Source organism: Jaculus jaculus, chromosome 1 (assembly GCF_020740685.1).
Source record: "Jaculus jaculus isolate mJacJac1 chromosome 1, mJacJac1.mat.Y.cur, whole genome shotgun sequence".
Lineage (NCBI taxonomy): Eukaryota > Metazoa > Chordata > Mammalia > Rodentia > Dipodidae > Jaculus > Jaculus jaculus.
The window spans coordinates 297,014,337-297,026,410 of record NC_059102.1 but is presented as its reverse complement, the minus strand read 5'-3'; the positions used below and the strand labels follow the sequence as shown (position 1 = coordinate 297,026,410).

Sequence of the window (12,074 nt, the reverse complement as noted above, 5' to 3'; positions counted from 1 at the left end):
AATAACTTGGCTATTAATAGTTAAGGTCGCCATATGTTTTTGGAAACATTTTGAAACTAAATCAGTTCGTTAGCATATGTAGTCTTATATTTTCATTCAGAAGGACATGCATTCAACATTTTTTATTTACAAATGTTCTGGGAGGGTTATTGCTGCTGCTGCTGCTGCTTTTCTTTTTTAAACTCCATTTTCTAATTGTGGAGCTAAAGGATATTATTCAATACCATAGTTGTTAAAAGCATTTTTTATGTTATCAAGTAGGATTTAAGATTTATATAATATATTTGGGTTTATATGCATCAAAATTTCTTATGTTCGTATGAAGAGGAAGATACTCCTGCTGCCAGGCTCATAAATGCTTGTACCTAACTAGGCTATTTACCTTTCTTTCTTTCTTTTTGAACACAATGAATGGCCTTTATTTCTGTATACATCCACATTTCAGCATTTAATGGTCACATAGCAATGTGGCAGGAGGCCAGGCCCACCATTGACCCTGAGCACTTTTGTGTCCCTGCTGAAGTCTGAGCAGCAGCAGCACCGAAACTAGAATCCTTCAGTCAAGGTCCTCTTGTTCCAGTTGTCAGGTTCTACACGAGACCCACCGGGTAGTCGGTGACCTCTGAGCCCTGCTCAAAACCTTCTTCAACAGTGTTTAAAACAAATTGATTACTGGTCAGGGGAAGAGCTCAGTGGAGCCATGTTCCTATACATATCACCATGGGCCATTCTCCAGGTGTAACCACAGGCTCTCCCAGTGCTGGCAGGTCTGAGTCACCCTCATCAAACCTGAGCTGATGGCACATCAGCTGATGGTGACTGCAGGCTGTTGTCAAGTAATGAACAGTTCCATAACCAAGCTAGGGAGGCCAGGCTCTTCCAACCTTATCTGATGGCATTTGGCCATAGCAAGGAAGTGTCGTGAAAGTGTTGGGTGGTGATAGGTAAGAGGGACTGGAGGAGAAAGAAAGTAGCACTCCTCAGTAAAGGTGGGGGGAGAAGACGAGGAAGCCCTGAACTCCTCACCCAAGGCCCATTTCAGAGACAACAGTGGGTTACAATCAATGCCTTGGCCAAATATGGGAGTGGAGGAGGGTGGGGACAGGATAATGGCTTGGAAGAGGGTGCCACTTAAGACTCAAGAAATCAGGGGTACAGGTCAAGTATCCCCCAAAGCCAGCAGTAGTGCTACAGGCTACCTGAAGCCTTCCAGCATCCTCTAAGGGCTGCCATGCAGGGGGCTGTGGCATTGGGGTAGGGCAGGGGAGAAGGCAGACCCAGGCCATGTAACTAGCAGCAAGATGATTGTGTGACATGTCTGTTCACAGTTGTGGTATATGTGCTCCACTGCTCCTGATTGGAACCGACTCAAATATACCTTCTCGAAGTTCAGCTACGTGGACAGTGGTTACACTTGACAGGATGGTCTGTTACATAGCACAACTTAGAAATTTCAAATGGACAAAACAAATTAGTATCACATACAGTATCTCAAGATCAACTGCCTTTGAGTGGGTCTATGAGATATATCTAGAAAATGCACTACTGTGGAAAATGCAGACTGCTTAGATTGGATGGGGCGAGGCCTGGAGCTGTGAGAGATGAGTTGCTGTAACACTGTCCTTCCAGCAGCTGAGAGAGTTTCATGTTCTCCTTAGACATCATGAGGCACCGCAGCTCTTGCAGGATGATTTTGATGCTGCAGGAGTTATGCTACTTGGCTAGCATGGATAAGGCTCTTGGGTCCACCACTCCATTCAAACTGTTAACTACATTCATATTAATTTTTGTTATAAATCTTACAAAGGGGGTGCTTCTGGGTATTTTAGGTCCACATTCTATTTTAAGGCTGTGTATTTGGTTTTGGTAAATTGTCCGAGCCTATGGTGGCTGCCATCTTGCGTCACTGTTACTCAAACTACCTTTCTTTTTTTAAAAAATATTTTATTTTTATTTACTTATTTGAGAGAAGGAGAAAGAGACAGGTAGAAAGAGAGAGAAAGAATGGGAGCACCAGGGCATCCAGCTACTGCAATGAACTCCAGGTACATGCGCCACCTTGTGCATCTGTCTTATATGGGTCCTGGGGAATCAAACCTGGGTCCTTTGGCTTTGCAGGCAACAGCCTTAATCACTAAGCTATCTCTCAGCCCCTGTTTAGCTTTCCTCATCCATGACCATAGGTATTAGCTGGGCAAAATTAGAAACTTGGAATGTATTAAAGCAAATCTGTCATTGTAGGCAGTTTAAAGAATGGACATGAGGGGAGTTAGTGATGCTGTTATTAGATATATTCATTACTTTTCTCCCTCTGCAATTGGTGTGAAATTTATATATAATATAAAATTAATCAGTTTGTATATGTGTGATGTTTATGTTTGTGTGGGGGGAGGTACATGTGTGTGTGTCTTCATTTGCATGTAGACGCCAGAAGAAACCCTTTGGTGCTGTTCCTGAAGTACACTAGTTGAGACATGGTCTCTCATTGGCATGATATTCGCCAGTTATGCTGAGGTAGTTGGCCAGCAAGCCCCAGGGATCCTCCCAGTACTACTCAATACTGGGATTGCAGCACATGCTACCAGGTCCAGCAATTTATGTGGATACTGGGCACCAAACTTGGATCCCTATGCTTGCAAAGCAAACACTTTACCTACTGAGCCCAAAATTAACCATTTTAAAGTGGAAAGTTTAGTGTCATTTAGGACATTCATTTTGTTGTACAATCTCTGCCTAAACATTTTCATTTTCCTAGAAAGGACCCCATTCCCAAATTTCTCTTTCTCCACTTGTTTGTAGATACCAATCTGAGTTCTGTCTCTGTGGATTTCTTTATTCCGGTTCGTTCATATGACTGGAAAAACATGTGACATTTTGTGTGTGGCTTCATTTACTTAAGACTTTTTCAGAGTCATCCATGTTGTAGAGTGTATCAGTACCTCATTCCTTATATGAATGAATAATGCTCTCTTATAATTGTGTTTCAATTTGTCCCTTGCAGGTTATTTTGGGTTGTTTTTACCTATTGTCTATTGTGAATGGCACTGTAGATCTATGAATATGGATCTACTTCATTTGAGTACATATTTAATTTTCTAAAAACCCAACTCTCCACCCTAATCCTTTACCCACGTTTTAAATGGATTGTCTTTTCGAAGTTATAAGAATTCTTTGTATGGTCTAAATGTTAGATTCCAAATACATAGTATATAAATATTTACTTTTGTATAAGGAGTGTTTTTTTTTTGGTTTTTTGGTTTGTTTGTTTTTTTTTAGCTTTTGGTTTTTTGAGGTAGGGTCTTGCTCTAGCCCAGGCTGACTTGGAACTCACTGTGTAGTCTCGGGCTGGCCTGGAGCTCATGGCAGATCTTCCTGCCTCTGCCTTCCAAGTTCTGGGATTAAAGGCGTGTACCACCATGCCTGGCTTTGTTATTTTAGATGCAATTTAAGTTAAAGTTATTTATTTTATTTTCAGATTGCCTATTGCTGGTTTATATAAACAGAACTTAGTTTTGTATGTTTATCTTGTTCTACACAGTCTTGCTGAGCTTACTGACTAATAGTTTCTAGTGGGTTCTTAGAAACTCACATGTACTACTTGTTTTCTGACTTTGTAATGTATATGTTGTCTTTGCTTAGTATTGAGGATATCAAACTACAAATGTAGTTTTCTGTTGATAACTTCCTAAATACTCTTACATCCATATTTGTTCTCTTGCCCATTTTTCTTATAACAACTAAAATCATAAATCAGGTCTGTTAAAAACCTGCCACTGGTTTGTACATCAGAGCAAAAGCTTAAATCTTCACAAAGTACTACAAAGCCCTATTTGATCTGCCACTGCCAGCTCTACCTCTAGTTTATCCCAGTCACCATGACCTTGGCCTTCTATCCCAGGATCCTTTGTACTTTCTGTCTACTTAGAGTCTTCTAGATCGTCCAGTGGCTCATTCTTCCACTTCCTTAAGGTCTCATGAATGTGATCTTTCGATACTCTTACTAGATCACACTATATAACACCATTCTTTATTCCTTAATCTACTTCAGTTTTTCTTCCTATCCCTATTACATTATATAGAAGTTCATGCCTGGCTGTTTGTTTGTTTGTTTGTTTGTTTGTTTGTTTGTTTGTTTGTTTGTTTTTGAGGCAGGGTCTCATGTATCTAGCCCAGATTGGCTTCAAACTCACTGTGTAGCCAAGGATGACCTTTAACTTTTGGTCTTCTATCTCCACTTCCCAAGTGCTGAGATTATAGCCATGTGGCACCATATCTGGTTTTATGAAGTACTAGGGATAAAACCCATTTATGTGGATAAACTGTAGACTCATTGACAAGAACAAAGCTGAGAACTAGAAAAATTAAATAATTTGCCTTACTAGGATTTGATATCTCTTCTACACAGTACTTGATTCTAAAGCAAAAGCTTTCTGTTATTTTTAAGTTTTACATACTTTGGAGGATACATAAATAATAAATGGTTGTTTAAATTAAGTAAGTTTATGAATTGGTGAAGAAAAACTCCATCATCATTTTAGGAGCAGGGAAATAAGGCAATGGACAAAGTAAACTTGTTTAAAAGAGTAACATTCAACAGGAGCTGATAATCAGTGTTGGGGAATCTTGTGTAAGGAGGTTGGGAGTGAATTGGAGATTAGATTTTGAAGGAGTTTAGTTTGCAGAGCTCAGGTCTTGGAACATTATAGTTATAGGAAACCTATGGAATATGCTGCTTACTGAATGATGGGCATAGGAGCAAAATAATACTAAAGAGCGAAAGCTGGAGAAAACTATATCAGGCCCGAGATGTGGCTCAGCAGTTAAAGGTGCTTGCTTATCAAAATTACATAGAGCAAATTCTCGCTCTGCTCTTTAGAGAACTCAGTAACCTCGAGCAAATTACTTAACCTCTCTTTGCTTCATTTCCTCAATCAAAATGGATATAACAGTTTTGACTGACAGAGCAGTTATGAGTGAATTAATTGTTACATGTGAAAACATTAAAAATGCTGAGTACCATAGTAAGCAAACAACTATTGTCATTTATGATACTTAAATTCTCATATTGTCTTCTTGTATTTTATTTCATTCTTATAGCCACTATATGAAGTAGATTTACTGTATCTAGTTCAGTGGTAGAAAAAACAAAGCTGGCTGGGCATGGTGGCACACGCCTTTAATCCCAGCACTCAGGAGGCAGAGGTAGGAGGATGACTGGGAGTTCAAGGCCACCTTGAGAATACATAGAGAATTCTAGGTCAGCCTGGGTTTGAACCTTGAAAAACAAAGAAAGAAAGAAAGAAAGAAAGAAAGAAAGAAAGAAAGAAAGAAAGAAAGAAAGAAAGAGGGAGGGAGGGAGGGAGGGAGGGAGGGAGGGAGGGAGGGAGGGAGGGAGGGAGGGAGGGAGGGAGGGAGGGAGGGAGGGAAAGAAAGGGAAAAAACAAAGCCTCAGTTGAGAGAACTAGTGTGTGTGTGTGTGTGTGTGTGTGTGTGTGTGTGTGTGTGTGTAGGTTTTTTTGAGGTTGTGTCTTGCTCTAGCCCAGGCTGACCTGGAATTCACTCTGTAGCCTCAGGGTAGTCATGAACTCATGAACTCCCACCTCTGTCTCCCAAGTACTTGGGATTAAAGGCATGCACCACCACGCCCAGCAGAGCTAGTTTAATTATTTAAGCCATTTCACCCTGCCTCACTATAACCAAAGAATCTAATGGAACAGTAGAATAGCATGATAAAAGGAAATTCTAGGGAAATTGTTCTGATGGCATTCTGCAGAGTAAAATGAAGGAAAGAATCTGGAGCAAGGGTATCCTATTGAAATAATCCAGGTTTAGATTTTTTTTTAAAAAAAATTCTTGTGTCAGGATTGTGTTTTATAGAATTAAGAGAAAAGGGGACATCGTGATGTTAAAACTGACTGACAAGTTAATATTCTTTCAGCTGTATTTAAACTTGAAACAGATAGAAGCATATGGCCCTTGATAAGAATCTATCGGGGCGGCTTTCTTCTGATTGAATTCCTCTTTCTCCTGGGCATCAACACTTATGGTTGGAGACAGGCTGGAGTAAATCATGTGCTCATCTTCGAACTTAACCCAAGAAGCAATTTGTCTCATCAACATCTCTTTGAGGTAATTAAAGCAAGACCTAAAGTATATGAATATGATTTGTGTTAGCTGAAGAGTTGTTGTAGTGGGTACTGAAGTTCATCTTGTGCTTGAACATTATTGGCTTCATTGGTAATCATTTTTCTTGTCTTTGTTTATTGAGGTTATTTCTGAGTAATGATAAAAATAAAAGTACAGTTTTCTATTTTTGTTTCCTCTCTCCCTTACCAGATTGCTGGATTCCTGGGGATACTGTGGTGCCTAAGCCTCCTGGCATGCTTCTTTGCTCCAGTTAGTGTCATCCCCACATATGTGTATCCACTTGCCCTTTATGGATTTATGTTCTTCTTTCTTATTAATCCCACCAAAACTTTCTATTATAAATCACGGTTTTGGCTGCTTAAACTTCTGGTAAGTTCAAAAACTTGTGTTTATTTTAGAGTGGTATAGTAGTCAGTGGCTTCCTTTAAGGTAAACAAAGCATCTAGGCTCCAAAAGCACCGTGCACATTATGTCTGAGTGGTGATGGGTATTCCTGAAAGTGTAGTGTGACAGCCCTGGGAAAAATACTCATAGGTTTTGCTTTTTGTTGTTTTCCTCCTAAAAGGAATAATAAGGTGGCCAGACATTAAAATGGTTTTATAAATTGTGATCTCTTATTATTTCATTAAACCAATTATTTTTATATATTTTATTTGAAAGAGATAGGAGGAAGTGGTATGTATGAGAGAGAATACCAGACGCATGTTCCACCTTATGCATCTGGTTTACAAAGGTCCTGGAGAGTTGAACCTGGGTCCTTTAGCTTTGCAGGCAAGTGCCTTAGCCACTGTGCCACCTCTCCAGCCCTTATTAGACCAATTATTTAACCAGTTGTGATAACATGTAGGTCTTTATGTTTCCTCCTAAAGAAAAGAAAAGCTTATCATGATGGTTCATATCTATAATCCCAGTAATTGGGAGATATAGGCAGGAAGACCAGGCATTAAATGTCATTCTCTCATGACTACATAGTAAGTTTGAGGCAACCTAAGCCTGTCTCAAAAAAAAAAAAAAAAAAAAAAAGCATAAAAAGAGAGTACAGTAGTAAGACTGTTGTTACTTTCTTGTTTAATTGATAAGAGTAGTCAATCAGGACTGGTTCTCTCTAAAAGTATTAGGAATATTTTGCCAAACTACTAAGTTTAATTTGAAAAGCTAACTTTGATTTTTATTATAATGTCCTCTTTTTCTATTTATTTACTTATTTATTTTATTTATTTTTGGTTTTTTGAAGTAGTTTCTTGCTCTAGCCCAGGCTGACTTGTAATTCACTGTGTAGTCTGAGGGTGGCCTCGAACTCACAGTGATCCTCTTACCTCAGCCTCCCAAGTGATGGGATTAAAGATGTGTACTATCACACCTGGTTTACTTACTTATTTATTTTTGAGGCAGTCTTCTTGTATGACCCAGGCTGGCCTCAAACTCCTAATTCTCCTGTCTCGGCTTTCTGAGTATTGGGATTACAGGCAGTATGCCACCATGACTTCTAAATCATCCAGTCTCAACATTAGGCTATAGACTTTCCTGTGTGTGTGTGATAGTGTGTGTACAGGTTTTGGAGAGGTCTTCTGCTTACTCCTACATCAAGCCAGCTTTACTTTACAAATCAGTTAAGAAAGTTTTCATGTGACTGTTTCTTAGATTATGAATTATAACTAATGATAGAAGGAAGGTTAGTTATAAAATGACTAATCTCTGTACAAGTTTTCAGGATTGCCATAATTATTTTCTCTTTCCTTTTTAACACCTTCTTGGAAAATGTAGTATTTATTACTTTTGTTTTTTGTATGCTCCTCAGAAATAAAGAGTTTTTTGTTCTTAGTAATACATGATTTAAAAAACTAAAGATATGCTGGACATAGTAGCTCATGTCTATAATCTCAGCACTAGGGAGGCTTGAGATAGTAGGATTACCATGAGCTCAAGGCCAGCTTGGTCTATATAGTGTGTTCCATACCAGCTTGGGTTAGAGTGAGACTCTGTCTCAACCACCCCTCTAAAAAAAGAAAAAAAAAACTGAAGAATTAAATTATGGCTCCGTTTGCTGTTGTTGTTTTTTTAATGAAGGAAAACATTTGTTACTATTAGGAAAATAACATGTCCGAAATTGTCTTCACTTTTCCAAAATTGATTAAATTTTATTTTTATTAAAAATTTTTTTTACCTTTCACCAAGACTTTTGTTTTGTTTTGTTTTTGTTTTTTTGAGGTAAGGTTTCACTCTAGCTCAGGCTGACCTGGAATTCACTCTGTAGTCTTAGGGTAGCCTCAAACTCACAGCAGTCTTCCTACCTCTGCCTCCCAAATGCTGGAATTAAAGGTGTTCGCCACCACACCCAGCTCACCAGAGACTTTTGATACAAATTAGTATTCTTCCTTTCCTCCAATTTCATTTGAACAAAAAGCTGAAGTCTAGCACCATCTGACTTGAATGTAAAACTTAGATGTAAGAATATGTTGCATAGTCATAGGGAAACCATCACCTTGTTACTGTATCAAGTACTTTCTCATAGCTGGGACAAAATACCTTACCAGAAGCAGCTTAGGGAAGGAAAGTTATTTTGGCTTACAGTTGTAGTTCCATGGTGGAGGGAACCATTAGTGACATCAGTATGCAAGAAACAGAATGAATGGAAATAGGACCAGGCCGCAAAATCTTAAGGCTGGCCTCCCAGTGACCCAGTTCTTCCAGCAAGGCTCCATATCCCAAATGTTCCACAATCTTCCCAAATAGTGTCACCAGTAGGAGACCAAGTGTTTAAACACCTGAGCCTATGGGGAGTTGGGAGGGATTTTATATGCAAACCACAACAGAAATGCTTTGTTGTCACCAGGAACATGTTTTCTATTGTATGTTTCCTGAGACAAGGTCTCATGGTTGTGAAAATGGCTGCCTGGAACTCACTTTATAGCCTATACTGGCCTTGAACTTGTAGTCTTCCTGTTTTAGCCTCCTGAATGCTGGGGCTACAGGTATGCACCATCATGCTCAGTAGAAGCATGCTTTTCAGAGTTTTTTTTTTTTTTAAGATGGAAGAAAAATTTGCACCATTATTTATCTCAAGTATACTCAAAATGCTGCTTTAGATTATCTATCAATGGGAAATCTTTGTAAGAGTTATTTCTAGATAGTGTTACTATGATTATATCATTTCAGTATCAGGGTAACAGAGTTGTATATACTATGTGCTAAGTGCACATTTCCCTAGGACATCCTTTGTTTATTAGCAAGCCATGGTTCATGCATGACCATTTACTTTGATTAGCAAGAATGATCTCCATCAACTAGAAATTTATCTGTGTGTCTGCTACGTGTATGTTAATAAATACAGACTTTAGGTTGGCAATAATAAGAAGAAGGGGTAATAGTATTATGACAAGCTCTCTCAGAAGTAGTAAACGAAAGGAAGAAACATCGTAGTCTGTTATATTTGTAATATTGTTACTGCTTTAAAAGAAAATGTTACCATGTATAGGTCATTTAATGTGAATTGACCCTATTGACTTATTTTAGTTCAACCCTCACTGATAAAACACATCATCATATGAATTCTAACAAGTTAACAAGAATGTTTTCACTGTAGTTTCTCTTAAAATTGCTTTTTAAAAAGCCAGGCATGGTAGCACATGCCTTTAATCCCAGCACTTGGGAGGCAAAGGTAGGAGGATCACCATGAGTTTGAGGCCACCCTGAGACTCCATAGTGAATTCCAGGTTAGCCTGGGCTAGAGTGAGGCCCTACCTTGAAAAACGGGGGAAAAAATTGCTTTTTAAAGCCTTATTCTAAAATATAATTTTATTTCCTTTTTTTCCTTTAATTTTTAGTTGGAAAAACACATGTCACTCTGTTGTAATAGTATATAATGCTTGCCATTTATATTTATATTTATTTTGGAATCTTTGAAATTGATATATGCTTCCCCTAAAAGGCTTTAAAATTTTTTAAATACTGTTACCAATTGTGCTATTACTATTACATGTCAAATTTACTGGTTTATTTATACCCATTAGGTCTTACGTACTAAACCTGTGTTGACCCAACTAGAAATTCAATTAGAAAGCATAAATAGGGCTGGAGAGATGGCTTAGTGGGTAAGGTACTTGCTTGCAAAGCCTAAGGACCCAGGTTCAGTTCTCTAGTACCCACATAAAGCCAATTGCACAACATGGCACATGCATTTGGAGTTTGTAGCAGCTAAAAGCCCTGGTGTACCCATTCTTCCTCCCTCTCCCTGTCCTCTTGTCTCTCTCTGCTTGCAAATAAATAAATAAAAATTTTTAAATAAAATCATTTTAAGTCAGGGACCATATGTACTATTTAAAAAGCATAAATAATTCTCTAGACTTTTTAAAACAAAAACATCAACTTAGACTTACAGTAAGCTAACTAAAGTTTCAAAATTAGAGTCCTTAATTATATAATTTGGGAATTGGTTTTTACCATTGTTTTCTTTAGTTCTATAGAAAAATTTTACATGTCTCTTTTATAAGAATGGATGGCTGGAATCGGGCTTGGTGGTACACACCTTTAATTCCAGTATTTGGGAGGCAGAGGTAGGAGGATCACTGTGAGTTAGAGAACAGCCTTGAGACTACATACTTAATCCTAGGTCAGCCTGGGCCAGAGCAAGACCTTACTTCAAAACAGCAACAACAAAAGAATAATAATAGATGGCTGGAGATGCAGATTAATGGTAGAGCACTTGCCTATCATGCTCAAGGCCTTGAGTTTGCTCCCTACCACCAAGGGAAGAGGGATATTAATTAGTAGCTCATTTTATGTGTATTAATATATTTAATCTTTTAATAAGACATGGGGCTGAAGTTGCTTTTTTTTTTCTTGTTTTTTGAGGTAGGGTCTCACTTTAGTCCAGGCTGACCTGGAATTCACTATGGAGTCTCAGGGTGGCCTTGAACTCATGGCAATCCTCCTACCTCTGCCTCCCGAGTGCTGGGATTAAAGGCGTGTACCACCACACCCGGCTTTGAATCAGTTGCTATTATTAATTCCCATTTTTTGTATGTTAAGAGAATTTAACTTGCTTAAGGTCTGTCAGCCAGTGAGTACTGGAGATGGGATATGAACCTGCATAGTCTGGCTTCATAAACTGTGTTCTTTAACAGTAGCAGATATAAGATGGACACATTAGTCATTTATCTAAAATAATTAACTTTGAGCTGGGCGTGGTGGCACATGCCTTTAATCCCAGCACTCAGGAGGCAGAGGTAGGAGGATTACCGTGAGTTTGAGGCCACCCTGAGACTCCTCCATAGTGACTTCCAGGTCAGCCTGGGCTAGAGTGAGACTCTATCTTGGAAAAAAAAAAATAATGATAATAATTAACTTTGATCCTAGTGGATCAAACTACTAGAATATAAAATTTTTTTTTAAATATATTTATTTATTTACTTAAGAGAGAGAGAAGTGGGGAGAGAATGGGCACACCAAGGCCTCTAGTCACTGCAAATACTCCAGATTCATATACCACCTTGTGCATGTAGCTTATGTGGGTACTTGGAAATCAAACCTGGATCCTTAGGCTTTGCTGGCAAGTACCTTAATGGTTAAGTCATCTCTCCAGCTCATAAAAATCAAATTTGCAAAGGATATACTCAATCACAAACCTCTTTTAAAAACTAGTAATTAAAGCCAGGTGTGGTGACACACGCCTTTAATCCTAGTCCTCAGGAGGCAAAGATAGGAGGATTGCCAAGAGTTCAAGGCTACTCTGAGTGAATACATAGTGAATTCCAGGTTAGCCTAAGCTAGAGTGAGAACCCTACCTTGAAAAAATAAAAAGAAAAAAAGTAGTATAGGGCTGGAGAGATAACTTAGTGGTTAAGGCACTTGCCTACAAATCCAAAGGACCTTGGTTCCACTACTCAGAACCCATGTAAGCCAGATGCGCAAGGTGGTGCATGTAGTGT

The 12,074-nt window shown here is 38.6% G+C and overlaps 1 protein-coding gene and 1 pseudogene across 1 annotated transcript in view; one reads left to right on the top strand and one right to left on the bottom strand.

Annotated features, from left to right (window-relative positions):
- Positions 1-12,074, top strand: part of Xpr1 (xenotropic and polytropic retrovirus receptor 1) — a 199,099-nt gene that overhangs the window by 143,600 nt on the left and 43,425 nt on the right. Inside the window, exons 8-9 of the mRNA XM_004658737.3 lie at positions 5,939-6,129; positions 6,337-6,516. Coding sequence (XP_004658794.1) covers positions 5,939-6,129; positions 6,337-6,516 — 371 coding nt within the window. The remainder of the gene's footprint in view (positions 1-5,938; positions 6,130-6,336; positions 6,517-12,074) is intronic.
- On the bottom strand, positions 1,543-5,838 carry LOC105944016 (annotated as a pseudogene).